The sequence below is a fragment of the Myotis nattereri genome, assembly GCF_964212035.1.
Source record: "Myotis nattereri genome assembly, chromosome: 18".
NCBI classification, from domain to species: Eukaryota; Metazoa; Chordata; class Mammalia; order Chiroptera; family Vespertilionidae; genus Myotis; species Myotis nattereri.
In genome coordinates this window covers 29,798,805-29,820,331 of record NC_138093.1, presented here as the reverse complement: position 1 = coordinate 29,820,331, position 21,527 = coordinate 29,798,805, and the positions used below count along the sequence as shown (strand labels likewise).

General features: G+C 35.0%; 1 protein-coding gene across 3 annotated transcripts in view; it reads left to right on the top strand.

Annotated features, from left to right (window-relative positions):
- Window positions 1-21,527, top strand: part of RCOR3 (REST corepressor 3) — a 40,838-nt gene that overhangs the window by 10,321 nt on the left and 8,990 nt on the right. For all 3 annotated transcript variants that reach the window (XM_081112774.1, XM_081112773.1, XM_081112775.1), the window contains 7 exons: window positions 1,456-1,508; window positions 3,436-3,597; window positions 5,030-5,154; window positions 5,904-5,982; window positions 11,623-11,841; window positions 13,478-13,555; window positions 20,386-20,443. In XM_081112774.1, coding sequence (XP_080968900.1) covers window positions 1,456-1,508; window positions 3,436-3,597; window positions 5,030-5,154; window positions 5,904-5,982; window positions 11,623-11,841; window positions 13,478-13,555; window positions 20,386-20,443 — 774 coding nt within the window. The remainder of the gene's footprint in view (window positions 1-1,455; window positions 1,509-3,435; window positions 3,598-5,029; window positions 5,155-5,903; window positions 5,983-11,622; window positions 11,842-13,477; window positions 13,556-20,385; window positions 20,444-21,527) is intronic.

Sequence of the window (21,527 nt, the reverse complement as noted above, 5' to 3'; positions counted from 1 at the left end):
GGGAAACATTGATGTGAGAGAGAAACATCAATCAGCTGCCACCCATATGTACCCCAGTGGGTATCAAACCCGCAACCTGAGTATATGCCCTGACCAGGAATCAAACCTATGACCCTTTGGTTCCTGGGACCAACACTAACCACTTAGCAACATCAGCCAGGGCCAGACTCACTTTTTAAAAGCTCTTCCACTGATTCTAATGTAGAGCCTTACTTAAGAACCATAGGTTGATTGGTATTATTTAGCCTTCTATTTATAGGTCTATAGGACATTTTTGTTAAATTTAATTAGCATATATTTAGACCTGTCATGTGTTTAAGTGCTATAGGTTCAAAACAGAATATAATATTTGGATTTTCTGTACCAAAAGTTTACAGTCTTAGGGAGATATAACAACATCTATAAAAGATAGTTATTCTAACAGCATTTTTTTATAATAGCATATGTATAAATTAATCTATATTGTACTGAGCAATGATGATAACACATTCTCATAAAGTAATTAAAATGTGCTATTTTAAACACTTTACACCTATTAGCTCATTTAATCCTAGGAGGAAGATACTATTTTTATCACTATTTAAAGTGAGGAAACTAAGGTACAAAAAGGTCAAGTTTAATTGCCTAAAGTTAAAACATTAGTAACAAGGCTGAGAATCAAGTTCAGGAAGACTAGCAGTTCTAGAATCAGAATTCCTAACCACTGCTTCTCAAAAATGTGCTTAAAGAATATATGCATATATATATATATATATAGTTACACACACACAACCACACATTATAATACTATAATATTAATATAGATGGATCAAGAAGGACTGTAGAGACTTCACATAAAACTGAGTCTTGCTGAATGTGAAATAGATTTCTCTTCAATGAGGCCTTGAAATAGCCAGTGTATCATCACTGGAGCTGTGCTTATCTACATTCTAATGGCTTGACTACATGTGGAGGATAAATGAAATTGGAATATTCAAACACCTTTAGTATAGCTAGCAGAAAATGCTGGAGAAAATTTTAGGGATACTAAAGTATATTTAAATATGTTGCTAACTATATATAGCTGACAAAATAGGAAGATAAAGGCTTTGGCCTACTCTAAATATGAAATGGGGTCTTAAATAGCTGAGTGATTTCAAATAAAGACTGTGGCAGAAAATCAAGAAATTATCTAATGTATTACACTGTAATTAGGCTCTGTTGGCTACCCACAGGTTGATTTTTTTGGTCACATAAGTCATACTTAGTAAAATTTTAAACCAAGTGTATTTTTGACCCTATTCCTAGAACTAAAAGTCTTTTTTGTAACATTTTATGAAAAATAACTTTGGCTATTTTTTTATTCCTGTAATATACATTCTTAAATTCTGCTTTGTTAAAAACACACACACACAAATCGTAGACCTGGGCAAATGAAGTAAATATAATTAATTATATACCATTGTTTCATTACAGTGGATGAATATATTGCCATTGCAAAGGAGAAACATGGCTACAATGTGGAACAGGTATGTAAAGAAACATTTTAATATTAAGGCTTGCCTCAACATTTATGAAATTCAGAGAACATCTCATGATCATTTCTGTTCTAAAAGTGAAGCAATTCAACCAACGTTAGAGATACCAAAAGTCCTAACAAAGTCAGACCTCTCAACATTAAGGACTTTGCTTTTTTTTTTTTTTTTTTTTTAATATATTTTATTGATTTTTTTACAGAGAGGAAGGGAGAGAGATAGAGAGTTAGAAACATCAATGAGAGAGAATCATCGATCAGCTGCCTCCGGCATATCTCCTACTGGGGACGTGCCCGCAACCCAGGTACATGCCCTTCACCGGAATCGAACCTGGGACCTCTCAGTCCGCAGGCCGACGCTCTATCCACTGAGCCAAACCGGTTTCGGCAAGGACTTTGCTTTTATAAACATTATTTGTCTCAAGGGCTTGAACATTTTTCTCTAAATACCTCTGTTTCGTACTCTATTTGAGTTATAAAAGTGTCTGAAAGCCTTCATGACTATTCTGGTAAATGCTTACGAAAAAGAGAAAATTTTTTGAGTACAGGTAATTCTCTTTGACTTTTGAATCTAAAAGAACTTAAACTTTTAGAAATATTTAAGATTTTTCCATTATGAATGAAATAATGCATAAAGGTTTTTTTTTAATTTAGATAACTTTAAAAAGAGAGAGATATATGTATACATACATATATATACATACATACATATATATGCATATATATATATGCATATATATATATATATATATATATATATATATATATAGCTTGTGATTTATTTATCCCTAGTAATGAGGGGATGAAGAGCATGGAAAAATAACAATGAAATAGAGATTCTTAAATTTCATTTCAACTAAGTATTAGATCAACCTTTATCAGAATTACTAGTAAAATAAGTGAATTATCTGTAACTTATTAAGAGCTAACTTTATGGTCAGTAACATGGTTACATAATAAAAAACCATTTTTGTGAAATTGAGATGTTTGTCCAAATGCAGTAATCTTTTTTGTGAATTTTGAAGCCTTTGATTATGTGTTTTGTTTTTAAGCCTTGACTTCCTGTTTAATATTTAAGAAAGTTAGTCCTTTAAAATGTGACTTCATATAGGTTCATTTTCATGTTCATTTTAAAGGAGTATTACCAAAGTACAAAAAATAACTTTAAAGCTCAATATTGAAAAAGTTGCTAAGTCTCTTAAGAAATAAAACTTTATCCCTTAAATGATATTCATTCAGTACCATATTATAAAGACAAAGGCCTACTATTTACCTACAGTAGAAGAGAAAATTGTGGAACTGTTGGACATCATTCATTTCAGGCTTTCCTACGATTTGTTAATAAAGTCATTCAAGTTATTAACATGCCCATAGTAATTCTTTGTGTACATTATGATAATAAAGAACTTTTAAAAATATATATGATAAAAGATTGTTATAGTTGAGGTACTCTTCTTAGAATTGTTTAGTCCATGATGTATTTCTAAAAGGTTAAAACAAGTATTTCTCAAAGTCTCGACTGAGCACTTCCAGTTTTTTGTTAGAATCCATAGTTTTCATTCAATTACTGGTTTTTTGGATTTTTTTAGTGTATTTTTCTCTACACATTGACAGATGAATAAATGCGGGTACAGCCTTCAAACGTGCTGTAGTAATCAGTCACTCTCCTCAGCTAATTGTGCTTCCTAGATTCTGCAGCAGACATGGTATGCAAGAACATTCACTGTTCTGAGGCATTGATTTAAAAGAAATAATAAGTGAGGTGTGCTACTTGGGCAACCCTGATTAAAACCCCAGACTGTGAGTGTATCTTTAGTTGAAGTCATAGGCTTAAGATTTTAACATAATTTGTATTTAATTCTCTTAAGTGTGATGGAACGTAAGTCCATTAAAAACCAAAGGGGATTGATTTCTCTCCAAAGGCACTTGGCATGTTGTTCTGGCATAAACATAACATTGAGAAGTCCCTTGCGGATCTCCCTAATTTTACTCCCTTTCCGGATGAGTGGACAGTGGAAGATAAAGTCCTATTTGAACAAGCCTTTAGTTTTCATGGGAAGAGCTTTCACAGGATTCAACAAATGGTATGGTAATTTTGGTCTTAGTGTGATTCATACCTGCATGATATTTTATGCTGATATTAAACTTTTGAATTCTTAAATAGAAAACAAGTTTTCAAATCATGTTAACTTTTAAAAATATTTTGAAATAGGTATATTTGCATAGAGTGCTATTGTCTACAACCATTCTAAGGCATGACAGTTATTTGCTATTTCATTGTAATAAATTAATTTTTATTATGACTTAAATATATGTGTAATGGTATTGTTTAAAAAGTTTGTCATTCTAGGAAAAAAATCATAATTTTATTTTTAAATGTTTTATTTTTTAACATAAGGATTTTATTTTCTAGTTTATATTCCTTTAGATATGAACATCAATTTTTAAATATTCTGTAATTCAGTATTGTCCTAGTGCTGTTGCTTTTTTTTTTTTTTCAAGAAAATCACTTTTCTAGCTCTTAAGTTTTTAATATTGTGTCAAAATAATATAAACCTGAGAAGTGCTGCATTGAACCCTTTTAACCTGAATGGATAAAAACTAAATAACATTTGCAAATATATCTGAGTGTCTTCCATAAGCGAAAAGAACGTTTTTGATTGGGAGTGTGCATTCTTGTTTGCCTGAATGACAAATCAGTGCATGATCATTTGTCAGTTTTTGCCCAAAGACTTTATTTGGTAGCTAAAGTCTATTTGCGTTATTTCTCATTTTAAAACCTGTTAAAACAAAATGATTCCAAAAAACCATTATTAAGAATTGAATAGCTTTTCTGGGACATATGCTAACTGAAAGAAGCATGTTGTAAAATGGTTCTACAGATCCACTAAAAAAAGACTTTTTTTCTTCATATTAAGATATCAAAGGTCACATATTTTATGATTTCATTTATATGAAGTGTTTCAGAATAAGCAAATACATAGAGACTAGGTTAAGGAGAGAATAAGCATGACTGCTAATGGGTATAGGATTTCCTTTCAAGGTTATGATGATGTCGGGAATTTAGTGATGGTTACACATAACTAGTGCATATACTGAAAACCACTGACTTGTACTCTTTAAATTGGAGATTTTTATGACATGTGAATTACATATCAATAAAAACTGATTTACATAGGGAAAAAAGAATTGAGTAATTATTTTAGGAAAACAGATATTAAATACTAACATTGCCTGTGTTGAGGACTTCTGGGGCCATTCTTGCTGTGTTTGTGACGTCTTTCTCCTCTCCCTCAAACAAATAGGCTTGTTTATTCAACAATGTCAGTGTCATAGGTGTGGGTGGAGCACTGTGACCACAACGCACTTTTTATCTTTATAATTTATAAAGGTACTCATGAAAATGTTTTATCTATGTCTTTGTTTGCTAAGTATCAAAGAATAATATCAAAAATATTCTGTTCATTGGAGTTTATGAATTAAACTTGCTGATATTAACATGATTTTTTTTTTAAGCTTCCAGATAAGACCATTGCTAGTCTTGTAAAATATTACTATTCCTGGAAAAAAACTCGATCTAGGACAAGCTTGATGGATCGCCAGGCTCGGAAACTAGCTAATAGACATAATCAGGGTGACAGGTAGGTTGGATGCCTTTATATAGTTACATTGATAGGAACACTGTATTGGATTGATTACATTTCCTAAGGCAGAAAAATTATCACAACATATTGTAAGTACTTCTTACTCTTACATTCATGTTTCTGCTCTGATAGGAAGGGCTGAGTGATCAAAAATCTTAGTAGCAAGAACTCTCTTCAACTCTGAACTGTTAATCATAGCCAGCGAACATTGCAAATGAGTTATATTTGAGCTGTGTTTGACTGTAATCACAAATGCTTTTTTTAGTAGTAATATATTTAATACATATATTTAGGATCTAATAAATATATTCTCTAGAAGATGCCTTTCCACAGTTACCTGAGTGACTCTGAAGTCCGTGTTACTGTAGCTGTATCTTTATGGCAGTATAAAATAATTTTGCTTACTGGTTTTTGTCTTTATTATCCAACTGGAGAACTAAAATAATAAGTATTACATCAAGTTAATAGTGTTCTCTTTCCCAAATAATATTTCTTTCTAAATATCTTCCTTATTTACTTAGGAAAGATATTTAGCGGATATGTTAGCTAAAATGATTCTGTATGCCTTAAATATTTCTAAACACTACAGAAATCTAAATTTTAAAAGCCTCTCTCCTCGGGACAGCCCTTGTTCTGTTGGGGAATATTTAGTAAAATTATTAGCATTTGATATTACCATTTGATAAGAGCACTGGAATAGAATAAAAAGAAAGGAATTAAGTTTACTAATCTCTGTCTCTTCCCAGTGATGATGATGTGGAAGAAACACATCCAATGGATGGAAACGATAGTGATTATGATCCCAAAAAAGAAGCCAAAAAAGAGGTAATGGTGATCATCAGAGTGCTTGTAAAATTATTCTAAGTTTCCACTAAAAAAAAAAAAAAAAAAGACTCTTTTTTTCTTCATCTTATGAAAAATGTTTTTACATAATGATTTAGGAGGTCATAAATTCTAATATTAATTAGAATTTTTTGGAAAAGCTTTAATATCTGCAACTCCAATTAGCCAATGATTTAAGTAATTTTTGGTTATGTCCATTCAGAAGTAACAAAAACCCTGTCACAATCCCTACTCTTTAATCCATAGAAAGGAAATAAAATACCCTCATGTATCTCATGTAAAATTAAGCTTTCTGGTTGTTAGCACTTTTCCTTTCTTTTTTTAAATTTTTATTTTATTGATTTTAGGAATCGATGGTTAATCCCTCTCTGTGCCCTGACTGGGGATCCAGCCTGCAACCTTGGCCTATCGGGATGATGCTCTAGCCAACTGAGCCACCCGGCCAGGGCCTACCCAGTTTTTCTTGAAAACATTTCTTTGTTTCATATTATATCAACTTAGAAATAAGCATCAGGTATACTGACAGCAGTGAAAATTGAAAGCTGCCTCAGTGGAAGAGATGGAAGAATCCCTAGCTAGCAAAGCACACATATTCCTCAATGTGATGATAATGATGATGACTTAAAATCATTAAGAACAGGCTAAATTTTTATACATGCTCATTTATTAAGGCAAGGAATTGTGTAACTGTTAAAAAATAGACTTAATGTTGATGGATAAAGGCTTGTGAGCTATAGGCAGCTATGGAATAATGAAAGTAACATTGTTTTGTCCATCTATGTGAGGTGATGCATACAAATTTTGTCTTTGTTTGCCTGTGAGTTCATCCTATTCGTAAATAATGTGAAGGGAAAGTAAGTTAAAAAGTAAGAATACTGCAGGGTTGTAGGTCAGGACTGACAGTGCCTGTCAGCAGCTTCATTCATTTCTCTGCTCTTTCACAGACGATAGGGACATCCGGCAGGGAATGATACTCTATTATTGCCTTTAACACAGATCTAACTTTTAAAATTGTGAGCTACACTTATCTGAGATGTGTACAGTATAAAGAAGAATAATAAAATAAACACCAGTGTGTCCGTCGCTGAACTTAAGAAACAGAAGTCCTGTGCATGTTTCCTTAATTACACTCTGCCCTCCCTTCTCTCCCGAGGGAACCTCTATCCTGGAAAGAGAACCCTATCCTGAAATTTATCAGTTATTCACTTCCCTTATTTTAATGGTTTTAGCACATGTGTATGTATCTCTGAGCAACTCTCATTTTTTTGGTCCATTTCATACTTTATTTAAATGGAATCATGTTGTATGTATTCCAGCTAATTATTAGCAGTGTTTTGTTGTTGTTGCCCAATATGTTTTGCAAATCTTTTTATTGCTGTATTATAGTGTTTACTAGAGGCCCAGTGCACGGATTTGTGCACCGGTGGGGTCCCTCGGCCTGGCCTGTGCCCTCTGGCAATCCAGGACCCCTCTGGGGATGTCAAACTGCCGGTTTCGACCCAGTCCCCACAGGCCAGAGGGCTTCTATGCACCGGGCCTCTAGTATTATTCTGTTTCAGGATACAGTAGTTTCCCCCCTTATGTACAGAGGATATGTTCTAACACCCCAGTAGATGCCTGAAACCACGGCTAGTACTGTACCCTATATATGGTATGTTTTCACCTATGAATACATACCTTTTTCCTTAATTTATTTAACTCTGTTGTAACTGTGGCAACAGCTCTTCCTCGGCAGTAATTCTTATATTTTTCAGTCCAAACCTCTTCCTAAATCTGTATAACCATCCTTTACTTGCAGTAAATGGCTTAGTGTCACTCCTTTCAGGGATCCTTTGCTGAAGTATTAATAAAGGTTCAGTGCTTTTGGCTCAACACACCATCAGTTGGAACATAAGTTTTCTCTTTATCTTCCACCCACAAATTTAATGCCTTTTGCATCTTAACTGAATAGTTACCACCCATGGTGGCCATAACATTTGCAGTTTGAGGTGTGACAGCAAAACTAGCACAAATTTATTTTTTTTTTCAAAACTTCATGGATAGATGATTTGTTCTTTTTTAAAATGTTTTTGTATTGATTTCAGAGAGGTAGGGAGAGAGAGAGAGAAACATCAATGATGAGAGAGAACCATGGATCGGCTGCCTCCTGCACGCCCCCCACTGGGGACCAAGCCCAAAACACGGGCATGTATCCTGACCAGGAAATTATTTTTATTTTTAAAATATATTTTTATTGATTTCAGATTTATATGTTATATTTGTTCAGTTTTAGTTACATATTGGTTTAAATTTATATATTAAACATGTAGTCATTGTATATTTAGTTTTACCCACATGTTTAAAATTTATTTTGCCTACCATTCTTTCTTAAATCTTAGGCTTTCCTTCAAAAATAATTTCCCTTTTGCCCAGCTGGTGTGGTTCAGTGGTTGAGTGTTGACCTATGAACCTGGAGGTCACAGTTCAATTCCTAGTCAGGGCACATGCCTGGGTTGTAGGCTCAATCCCCAGTAGGGGGCATGCAGAAGGCAGCTGATCAATGATTCCCTCTCATCATTGATGTTTCTAGCTCTCCCTTCTCTGAAATCAATAAAAATGTATTTGAAAAATAAAAATAATAATTTCCCTTTTTACTGAACTATATCCATTCCAAGTTAATTTATTGAGGGCCTCTTAGTTATAAATGCAGTCAGTTTTGTCCAGAATGTCTGTTTCTCTATTCTTCTTGAAATCTTAGTTTTGTTGGGGTTAGACTCCTAGATTGACAGTTAATGTGTATAAATATTATTTTACTGCTTCTGATTTCTATCCCTGCTGTAGAGAAGTCTGCTGTCAGGCTAATTATCATCCCTTTGGAGGTAATTTGTCGTTTTCTCTATCAACTTTTACGATCTCTTCTTTGTCTTTAGTGTTCTGTAGTTTCACTTTGGTGTATCTGAGTATGGATTTCTTTTTTTTAACTTGCTTTGGATTCATTGTAATTTTCTGAATGTTACATCTTAAGTTCTGTAAAATTCTTATTTATTGCCTCTGAATATTGCTTGTCCTTCTCTCTACCCTTTCCTTTGGGAATCCCTTTAGAAATATAATGGACTTACACTTACCTCTTAACCACTCACATTTTCCACTCTTTTGTCTTTCCATATTTCTATAATGCATTGTAGCCATTTTTCTTATATGTACATTCTAAGTCAGCAGTTTTTTTGAGCTCTGTCTAATCTGCTAAGTAACCCATCCATTGAGTTTCTAATTTTGTTTCTAATGTTTTTTTATTTCTACATAATCTATTTAGTTCCTTTGCTTCATCAGTTTTGATAGACTCATTCCTTATAAGAACATTCCATATTTTCAATTCTTTATTGTTTGTTTTTTTGTTTAAATCAGCGGTTCTCAACCTGTGGGTCGCGACCCCTTTGGGGGTCAAACAACCCTTTCACAGGGGTCGCCTAAGACCATCGGGAAACACATATATAAGTACATATTGTTTTTGTGATTAATCACTATGCTTTAATTATGTTCAATTTGTAACAATGAAATTGGGGGTCACCACAACATGAGGAACTGTATTAAAGGGTCACGACATTAGGAAGGTTGGGAACCACTGGTTTAAATCCTCACCCAAGGGCACATTCTTATTGATCTTTAGAGCGAAAAGAACCTTTTGGTGTATGGGACAGGGTCCTTTTATTTTTTTAGTGATTTTAGAGATGGGAAGGGGTGGGGGGCGGGGAGAGAGAGAGAAAGGAATATCAAGTTGTTCCACTTATTTGCACATTTATTGGTTGCTTCTTGTATGTGCCCTGACCAGAGATCGAAGCTGCGACTTTGGCATATCGGAACAATGCTCTAACCAACTGATCTACCCGGCCTAATCCTTTTATTTCTTTGTACACATATAACACATTTATTGAGTTACCTTTAGTAATGCTAATATCTGTAGGCTTTGCAGGTATAATTCTATTGTTTGCTTCTCTGTTTCTCACTCACAGAACTTGTATAACAATTAATAGCTGTGAGCTCATTTTCCTTCGAGCATACTTGAGAAAAATTTTGAGACCTGGGTTTAAAGTGCGTTTTTCTAGAGACAGTTTGCATTTGCTTCTGTTCAGTGTCTGAAAGCACCCGATCTGAGACACTTAATATTTTGGATTTTGGATTTTTTCAAGCTAATCCTCAAACCTGCTTGAATGTAGGCCTATGGTTAGGGATTCCCAGGGAGACTTGTTTTGGTTTCTTTTCCGTTCAGCCAAAGATAAGGTAGGCGTGACTCCCTTTGATCATCCTCTCCCTCTGCAGGACAGGGACTTTTTTCTGCTTGCACAGTGATGAAGTCCCTTCCAGAGTTCTGGCTTTATCTCCTGGGCCCTGTGTCTGCTGTCCACTGAAGCCCGGGCTTTGGGCAAATGCCAACCCCTGCATACTTATCCCTCTGGATTCCTGCTTTCTCAACATTTCTGGTCTCCGAGGCATTTCCTCACTTCTTACCAGCTCAGAAATGAATTTTAAAAGATTTTTTAAAAAATGTATCCAGCAAGTTTAGGAGTGCTGAATGGGGAGGAGTTTCCCTCAGCATCATGTCTGCCATGTGTGACTTTGAGTTGGATTTTAAGGAACAAAGTAGATTTTGCTTTATTATTCAATTATTTTATAACTTTTGCTCAGAGTTCCTTTTCTAAAGAAGTGGATTAAGTCTGTTCTGTGAAATAGCTTTCAACCTAATGGACACAGTTTCTTACGGATTCCTGTCTCACAAGCACAAAATAACATTATATTTCTATATCATACTTTAAGAATATTGCAAGTAATAATGAAATCCTGCTTAGTTCATGGTTATCATTCTTAGAAATTTCTTAATGTTTTGAAATGTTGTCATGATCAAAATAATTGTGTCCTTTTTAACCTTTAGTTAGCAGCATACTTCTCTTTCAACAACTCTAAAGTGAGAATGAAAAGTTAGCTTTTTTTATGAGCTGTCTAATCTGCCACTTATCATAATTCCTCATTTATCCCTTTTCTTACTTTCATTTTTTATATGTATTTTTTTATTAATTTCAGAGAGCAAGGAAGAAATAGAAACATCAATGATGAGAGAGGATCACTTATTGACTGCCTCCCGCATGCCCCACACTGGGCATTGAGCCCACAGCTGAGGCATGTGCCCTGACCAAGAATCAAACCATGACCTTCTGGTTCATAGGTCGACGCTCGACCACTGAGCCACACCGGCTAGGCTACTTACTTTGTTATAAGAACTTTGTACTTAATGTTAATAGCATTGTTTTTGTTTTGCCCTTTATTGCTTAGGGAAAATATGTCCCCTCTTGAACAAACAGGAATAGTTTAGAATTCAGCTATTTTTTCTTTTGTTCAAAGTCCTCTTGGTGTAGAAATCAAACATTTTATTGAGTGGATGAATCAAGAATACATTATGTTGCATGCTTATTGTTCCCCAACTGGTGAGCTCTGTGTGTGCGTCTGTGTGTTTGGGCTCATACATAATCTCATTGGTTAGAAGTGTTTTTCTAGATGTACTTACTGCAGCAGATATTTCTACTAGTGATAGACAGTTTTCGCCTTATGTTCAAAATGAAACGACCTGTTACTCTATCTTTGTTCTTCCAGGGTAATACCGAGCAACCTGTCCAAACTAGCAAGATCGGACTTGGAAGGAGAGAGTATCAGAGTTTACAACACCGCCATCATTCTCAGCGTTCGAAGTGCCGTCCACCTAAGGGCATGTATTTAACCCAGGAAGATGTGGTAGCTGTTTCCTGTAGTCCCAATGCAGCCAACACTATCCTCAGGCAACTGGACATGGAGTTGATTTCTTTAAAACGCCAGGTATTTTATAGAAGTCATAGTTTTAATGATTCTGTCCATTTTGCTTATTCACTTTACCTAAGTAAACTCAAAATTTTGCATATTTTTCTCGTGACCCATTTACATAAGCTTTGTTCTTTAAAATTTACCTTGTTTCCAAATTGTAAGATACCTCTGTCTATTCTAGGTTTGAATCCCAGCATTGCTACCTGTTAGCTTTGTGATCTTGGGAAATGGTAGAATCTCTGTACGCTTCAATTTTATATCTGTGAAATTGGGGATAATAATCATACTTTTCCTACAGGTTGTTGGGAATTATTTGAGATGATGCCTGTAGATTTTTAGCAGGGTTTGGCACATTTGAAGGAATAGTGGCTACTCTCTTCATCCTCCTCATCATCACCAGTAGTAGTACTAGTAATATAGAAGTATCATCATCATCGGGCAGTGGTTAAGAGTCAGCATCTGGAGTCAGTGAACCTAGGTTCTAACCCTGGTTGCACTCTCTACTTCCCATGTAACTTTAGGGAAGCTGTTCAACTTCCCTTAACTTCAGTTTCCTCATCTTAAAACATGGATAATAATGTGATGGTTGGGAGGAATTAAACAAGATAATATATCTTAAGTGCCTAAAACAGTGCCTAGCACATACTAAGTACTCAGTGAATGGCTGTTATTGCGCCTCTGGCCTTTCTCAGTCATCTTTTCCCTTTTTTGTTTGTTTCTGTTGTTGTTTATCCCTTCGGTCTAGTTACTCTTCTAAGACTGTACTTTCTTGGTCTATACCAGCCAACCTTACACTACCTGCCAGTGACTTCTGAATCTACTTCTCAAGCTGTGACTTTCTCCCAAGCTCTGTAGCTGTATTTCTAGCTGCCTGCTAGATATTTCATCTAACCCCCAAATGATCTCTGTTGAAACATCAGAATCATCTTAGATTCATCCCTTGCCAGTATCACTGCCCCAACACACACGAACCAAGTAGTAACCAAATTAAGTGAGTTTTATCTCTAAAATTCCCTTTCAATCAAATCCCTCATTTTTAATCCCATCTCTGCTGCCCTTGTGCCCTTTACCCTTCTTGCCTGACAATAACTATCTTGTTGATAACTCCTTGTTTTATTGATAAAAACATTATGATGCCCGGCCATTGTGCCTCAGTGGTTGAGCATCAACCTATGAACCAAGAGGGCATGGTTTGATTCCTTGTCAGAGGATATGCCCAGGTTGCAGGCTCAATCCCCAGGCGGGGGCATGCAGGAGGCAGCTGATCAATGATTCTCTCTCATCATTGATGTTTCTATCTCTCTCCCTCTCCTTTTGTCTCTGAAATCAATAAAAATAAAATACATTATGGTATTGAAAAATATTGATGGATATTTTAATTCCTATATATCAGTTATATTTAGTTATAAGAGACATTGTTAAAATACATTCAAATACTATGAGTTGTGAACTATGTCTATTAATCTATTAGATAGATTATATAAGTTGATGTGTATATTAGTTGAATGAGTGGAATATTGCACCCTAAGTGTGATAAGTGTCTATTCTTCTGAAATAAAATCTAAGAGGGTTTGGTACATATCCTTTTCATTTAGTGAGTACTCACCTAAGTACGTGTTCTGATTCATATTTTGGGTTATTTTTATTGAAGGTTCAGAATGCTAAGCAAGTAAACAGTGCACTTAAACAGAAAATGGAAGGAGGAATTGAAGAATTCAAACCTCCTGAGGTACGTCATTGAAGAATATCTGTGACTAACATTGTTCTTTGAGTTATCCAGTGTTCGGCTACTATTTTGGTCACGTGTATTGTTAATACTTTGAAGGTTTAAGGTTTTATAGTATGGATAATTTATTATATCTATTTTGTGATAGTCTTTTGAGACTTGGCTAATAATTTCAGTTAAATAATTTTTCCTTTCTGCCTTTAGCACTTCTGTCAAGCAAAGTAATTAGGAAATACAGCTATACAGGTAGGCCCAGTGTATGCAAAACTAGAAAGTCATTGATGAGCAAGCCAGTCCATTTCTGGGTCTGCAGCAGTATTTGCTCAAAGCCCATTTCTGCTTGTGTGAATTGCTAACACAGCAAGAAAAAGATCACCAAATATAGAGCTAATTTTAACAGATATCAATTTTAATTTAAGGTATTTGTCTTTTAGCTGAGATGTCCAGTTAGGAATTTAGTATGCAAATTTACATTCTTGTACTTACACCCCTGAGAATATGAAATGTAAAAACAATAAACAGATTGACCATTTTTTTCAAATCTTGCTTGTATTTCAACTGAAACTTAATGTTTTTGCTATTTGTGATAATTATAGGCATTAAATTCCCTTAAGGTTCAATCAAGTCTTTTTACAGAGCTATTATAAAATCTTCTTTCTCTCTATTTTTTTTAAAGATTACTATGTTATGCTTCATATCCTGGACTTGCCTTTCTGTTTATGTACTAACCAAATAATTTTATTTGGTCCTAATGGGACATTTCTCCACTCCCCCAACTAAATCGCAGGTTGAAATATCTGAAAATGAGAGTGTGTGAAGGGCTGGGGAGGGGCAAAGCAGAAATGCTTCAGAACCAGTGCACCCTGTGCCATCTTACTCAGTATAGCCTTTCAGAAAACAGCCATCTTACTCAGTATAGCCTTTCAGAAAACAGACTCAGGAAGAAAGTTGTATTTGTTTGTTTTGAATAATCTCTTTCAAGGTTAGGAAATGTAAAAGAATGAAATATACATAGGCTAATATCATTCCAAACTCAGGTAGACTGACAAACATTCTGGTGACATTTATTTATTTAAAGATAGTGTGATACCAAAAATACTATTATAATTTTTATATTATTGCAGCAAAAATGCCTATAATATAAAAATATAACTTAATAATTAAATGTAAAATAATTAAATGTAAAAATGATGGGATACCATGAAGAACTTTATGCCAATGTGTTTGAAAATTTAAACAAAAGTTAGACATTCCAAGGAAAATATGTCTTACCAAAATTATCTTGAAAAGGAAGAAAACCTGAATAATTTATAAGCATTAAATAAAAAGAAAGAAAAATTAACATTTTTTTCTCAGAGGAAAATATTAGGCCCAAACACTTTTACAGAAAAAGTCTACCAAATTTTCAAGGAAATGATCATTCTAATCTGAAGCTTCCAGAAAAGTGCAGGATCATCGCACTCATTAACATTCTATAAAGTAAGATGTACAAGAGTAATAGCACTTACAACTTCCCTATGTGCTACCTCATTTGATGCTCTCAGAAATTCCAAGAAGTAGATGAAGCAAATGCTATTATTTTACACGAGGAAACTGGGCCTCAGAGAGGTTAACTGACTTGATCAAGGTCACAGGTTTTATAAATAGTGAACCTCTGGCTATATTTCAGATTCTTGGATTCCATTTGGAGTCTTAGATTAATATGCTGCCTCTTACTTTTGGAGGTTTTATGTAACAGCAAAATGCTATAATAGATTCTCCCATTTAAATCCACTTATTGGGCTAGAAGTTACTGAACATTTATTACATCTTTTGGTTTATTGTAAAAATAAATCAAAATGAAACAACTACAATCTTAACTCGCTACCATTTGTACATTAAAGTTTGAATATTACTTTGAGGTTGATTTATTGAACTCATATGACTTGAAAATGCATATTTTTTTATCATCTAGAAAGTTTTATCAACATATATTTATTATATTATTCCTACTGTTTTTCAGGGGAGATCAAATTGAATAGATACACATATTTCAAAATACTAGGTTTACAGTCATAGTAAAGACCTTGAAAAATCATGTAATCTGTCACCTAATCTAAGAATTTCTAACCTAAAGAAGTTCACTGACTTTTGGAACAATAGGCTACTAAGTGATATAACTCAACTGGAAGTAAACAGTTACTGAAATGCTTTACTTACTCATTGGTTGTATTTATTTTTATTTAGGGAAAATTTTGATGAAGAAAGTCCATATTTCGATAAATACATATTGACCACTTATTTCATGTAAAGCACTGTGTTAGGCACTGTGGGAAGTGTGTGTTTGGGAAAAGGGGGGACCCATAAAAATGAGGAAGAGATGGATTTTTTTTTTTTTTTGCTCCTTTTCTCCATCTGCCTTTAAAAAAAAACTTGCAGTCTAGAAACTGATTGGAGTTGTATGATAGATTTATAAGTGAAGTGTTTACAAGGAAAACAAGTGGTCATTATTCATTCTACCTGGGATCATCAGGGAATTCTTCCCAGAGGGAGTTGTTTCAACTGAGGTTTGAAGGATAAGTGGGATTTTTGTACATACAGAAAGGACAGGCACAGGGACTCATGAACAGTGTTTTGGTGTTGAGCAGTACATTCAAAATATAGATCCAGTGGAAGAAAATAAATGCATTTTAAAAAACTGATCAACAGGTATTCTCTGAACACTTATTATGTGCTCCTTATTGTGCTAGTAACAATTGAGAATTCACCAACCCATGTAAATCAGTCTTTTCTCAAATAGTATATTGTCTACTTAGGAAGGCACACTTGGATTCAGAGGACCAATGACCACCAGGTATGAGAGAGATATTAACAAGGTAGAGCTGAACAGGGACTTCTTTATGATAGATATCAGCGGGTAAGGACCAGAGAATAAAAGTCCTTGTGTGACCTAGGAAGAGAAGTCTGCCTTTTAAATTAAGTCAAATGGAAACACCTTCTAGTTTCTTCAATATAGGAAGGAAGTAATGAAAATTTTTAATTTTAGGGAAGCTATCCTGTCAGTATTATACAGGATAATTTAAAACCTTGCAGCTTCTAAAATACCAAGCATATGAGTGATAAAGTAAATGGTAAAGGGGCACCGGGTAGGGCCAGGTATTAGTTGTAGAAATGGACAGCAAGTGATAAATCCAAAGACCATTGCAAGTAGAAATTAGTGTATTTCCTTGAAGGTACATGGGAGTGATGGCGTGTTTGGTTATGCTTTGATTTGTTTTGGATGGAGGTAGGTGGAGGCAAGGACGTTAATTAAGCCAGGAAGCAAGAAACTGAGGAAGGAATGCTTTTTGAAGCGAGAAATGCCCCACCTGTGGATGTTTCCGTGCCTGGGTTGGGACATTCTTTCATGTGGATGTTGTATGGAATGTTTGGCCTTGCGTGGAGGGTCTGACTCGGTACCTTTTCTAACTCGTCCCACTCAGAGGTGTTACAAACCCACTACTGACAAAAATGGGACAGATACAAAGACAGAGTAAGTTAGCAGGGGAATAATGCAGTAAAGGTGCTGAATATAGGACTAAACTATTGTGTACTCACAACTGTAAGCCTACTTTTGCCCACCCTGTATTAGATTGTTTTGTTTTATATTAACATTTTATTATTTTTAAAACAATGGTATTTCAGACTGGGGTTGCTGTAGAATGTTCTCAGTGGTACCATCCAGCTAATCACAACTACCACACAGTTTCAGATTCCTAAATATATAAACTAATCTTTACCAAAGTTTCTTGGGTTTAAAAGAATATAAAAATCAGTGACTGAAAAGAATCCTATGTATTTAAATTTTTTTACTCCTTTTCTCCTTCAGTCTGACCCCTCTTCCATTGCTTCCATTTTGTTACAACTAGACTGTTTAATTCCTTAACCATTTCAACTCCTTCCTCCCCTCCCCTCCCTGCATTTTTCTACTGAGGTTTCTTCTTAAAGGTTAGTTAACATTGGTTGGTGCTAATGACCAGTTTCCACAGCTCTAACTCCTTGTTTCCTTTGCATTTTTCTGAGCCCTGGACATAGATGTCAACCTCTCTTTTTTCTTTAACTTTTGAGAGGTTATGTTCTCTTTTATAACTATTATGTCTCAGCTGTATTATCCTTTCTATACATAAATATAGACATTCTCCAAGTTTTTATCCTCAGAGTTCATTTCTCTCTCTTCTCATTAAAAATACCAATCTTATCACTTGATATGTACATTTAAATGACACAATTGAAGGACAGATATTCTGCTAATAAAACAAAGAACATTTAGTCATAGCAAACGTGGTAAAACTGGCCATTCTGCCTGAACTCCATTTATCAAGTGTATGCCCCTGCGTGAGCAGCTACGAGGCTGGGAAGTGTGAGCCCACTGTCCCTTTAGTCAGTGTTAACTTCCACATGCCTCCTGTGTGAGTATGTCCTTGAACTTAGTGAGATTGTAGTATTTTAATATGGGTTCGTCTTTTTCATTCAATACTACCCTAAATTCGCGCCAAAGGCTTCATCGGGGCTTTAACTAAAAAACGAGTGGCCCATCCCAATGCTGGAAGAATACCTAACTCTTGGGCCTGTGTGTCCATCCCCATGGCTGCCTTTGTGAGAACATTTCAAAAGTAAATTTGACAAAACTTTTTAAAATGTGTAGGCTGATTTTAGAACCTCACATCTGAGTAAGATTTGACTCCATTGTTTTCCCTCATGAGCATTTGCGTAGATGCATCTCTGTTAGCCTCAAGCGGAGCCAGAGCTCCACCTGGATATCATTGTCAACGTACCTTACGTTAAATTCATCATCTTAGCCTTCCTCCCCCATTTCCCAGATCAGTGTTTCTCAGACCTTTCCTGAGTTAACTCCAGTTCTTACCTCTCCCACCCATCATATCAGCATACAGCTTGATTACTCTCTTGCTCATACAGTGCAAAAGCAGAACAAAACAAAATGAAATTATAAATCTTGCAAAAGATGCAAAACTTCATAAAGTCTATGAAAATAGAAGAGAATGGCTTTCATCACTTGCAACATTATTGACAGATGGGTATCTAACAAAATTAACAATTGAAGGAAAAAGGATGGTCACTCACAGATAAGCATTTCAGAAAAAGATAATTTGATTACCAAAAACCAAGAGGCCCTTGAGAAATTGTTGAAGTCTTCAAAACAAAGATAACTCATTCTATGCTCATATTATGAATTTCAAAGCTGGGGGGTATTACCATTAAATAGAGAAGATATGCCAAAAATAAATAGAATGAAACATATAAGGTAAGGCCATTATTGTATTTCTAATGAACTAATTTTTATAAGTTTTCGTTTCATATTCACATTAAATTGCAGTCAATCTTTTATGATTTTAACCATTTACTTTGAAATATTTGGGCCTGTTTTAAATAGGTTCTAGAATCAATTATCCTTGGGCACCAAGGACCTCTTTTATCTACCTTTCACAGCCAGGCTAACATTAGATTGCCTAGGGAGCGTATGTTTAAATTTTCTAGTTTTTTCTCTGTCATCTTTTTCTTGATTTCTTTTCACTTCTTTAGCCTTAATTAACCTTTTTCTTATTACTGCCTCTGTATGTCCCATTCCCTCTCTTTTCTCTTTACCTTTTTACTGTTGTTCTTCGCTTCATTGCCAGTATCCTGACGTCGAGCATTACTCACTGTCTGCCTGGCTTGCTTGCTTTTCGGTTTTAGTCTCATCACCTGGAATTCAGTGTTTTCTTTAGGTTTTTCCCTCCCTTTCTCTAAGTCCTGTTTTACTTTTTCTTCTCTAATAATTTTTTTAAATTTTGAATTTTTGTTTTATTCTTTCTTCTGAGTGCCTACTTATACCTCTTCACACGTGGTGAGGGAGTTGGTGTTACTCAGACCATGTGTGCTCTGTAGAAACTCTTATTGCTAAGACCATGAGCAAGATAAGACCTAATCACCCCTTCTCAAAGGAATGTTTTGCCAGCATGCCCCTGAATCACACGGGGGCACTTTTCCTGGGCAGTTTCTACTGCAAACCTCTGGAGGCTGGTGTACTTATGTCTGTTCCTCCACTAACTGCCAATGGTCCTTGATTACTAACAGGGGTATACACCAGCGAAATTCGATCAGTTGTTTAACATTGAATATTGCCACAAATATTCAATATTGAATATTGAAACAAAAATATTGAGAGGAATATGGGAGGCCTTGGGGGAGATATTCTTAGAGTGGGTCACTTTCTGCTTCAGGAATGTTTTAGGGTTTAAGCCTGATCTACAGTTCTGTGTTAATTTATACAACACTATTCTTTTGAAATTGTCACAGGAGAGTGCCCACAGGATAACGGCAGCCTTCTCTTTGGCCTCTAAAGCACAACACAGTCATTTCATAAACAAAAATACTAGATTATAGGTAATATACTCTAAGTGTGAAGAGAAGAAATTTTAGAAGAAGTCACAGATTTCATCTGAAGAAAAAATAATGTTTCTTAAATGTTTAAAATGAGGCTAAAATTAACATGTGCAGTGAGTGATAGGAACATTGTAGTTGGAAAATGAGTGAATGTTTTGGCCTGTTTTAAATAGGTTTTCTGACTAGAGTATAAATGTGAATGCTGTTCATTCTCCCAAACTGGAACATTTCTCTTTCATTATCTTTTTGTGTGGGTAAAAGGTAACTCAGAATATATATAAATTCTTATAAAAGTGGAATCTTCCAAAATCAGAGTTTTAGTAATCTGATGTCTGTGATTTGGTGAAAAGTTTTTTAAAAAAGTAAGTAAGCACTTTGGAAAAATGTCTGTCTTCATATCCTCATTAGGAAACTTTTCTTTAATTTTGTAGTCAAATCAGAAAATTAATGCCCGTTGGACCACAGAGGAGCAGCTTCTAGCAGTGCAAGGTATATTAAAGATAAGCAGTTCTTGTTGTTAATTATTGAACTTGTCATGAAAGGTGACCACCGTAGTTCTTCCTTGCCTGTAGAAATGGTCGAGAAAGGGCCTTGTGTTCACCACAAAGTCCTGGTGGCCAGGGATTCTGTTCTGTCCTTGGGAATACGACATACTGAGCCTCTGCATTTCGAGTCCTGAACAGTGTGTAACTCGTCCTCAGAACTAAACAGTGATGGTGCTGACAAGCTTGCACGGCCGTGTGGTCGCTCTGCCTCTGCCTTGGTATTCCGCAGTTGGGTTCATTCTTCCCATATCAGTCATTGATAACGTGGTTAAAGGCTTGAATAAACTAGTATGTGTTTCTGGTTTCTCTGTATAATAGTGTATCTATTTGATAAATGTCGGGTATTGAAAATATTAACGGTGTGCTTTATTCTCAGTATATTATAACTTACTTAAGAGATGTGCCACTGAATGCTTAGAAACCTGACTTTAAAAATGTATAGATATTACAAGAGATATATCAAAAATATACATTTAGCATTTTTAATGCACTACAGTATTTATAAGAATGCTTTGTTGAATTCTATGGCAGAACATTTTTTGTATGAGAACTACTGTTGGGCAAATTGGAAGCATTATAAACTTGGATTTTCTCGTGTTTGAATTACTTAAAGAAGGGCAAATTGCATATTTTTATTCAATGTTGTAGATTTTTTTTTCTCCCTTCAAAATAAACTATCTGGAGGACTGATTGTGTAATTTTAAGTTTGGCCTGCAATCTGTTCCTTCATAGCTGATCCCTCTTTTGTTGAGGACTTATAGCTATTTTATCTAGGTTCACTACTGTAAGAGAATTGAGCCCAGGGAAACATACAAGTATACCTTTAAAAATATTTCCAAATATTCAAACATAAGAGAATATATTTAACTCAAAAATACTATGCAAGCACCATTCAGATGTGAGAATAATGTAATTAAAGATTGGTTAATAGATGGCTCTGTAGTTTGTATTAGAGTGAATAACTACCGAGCCAGTGTGATTTGAAATTGTCACAGGAGAGGGCCCACAGGGTAACGGCAGCCTTCTCT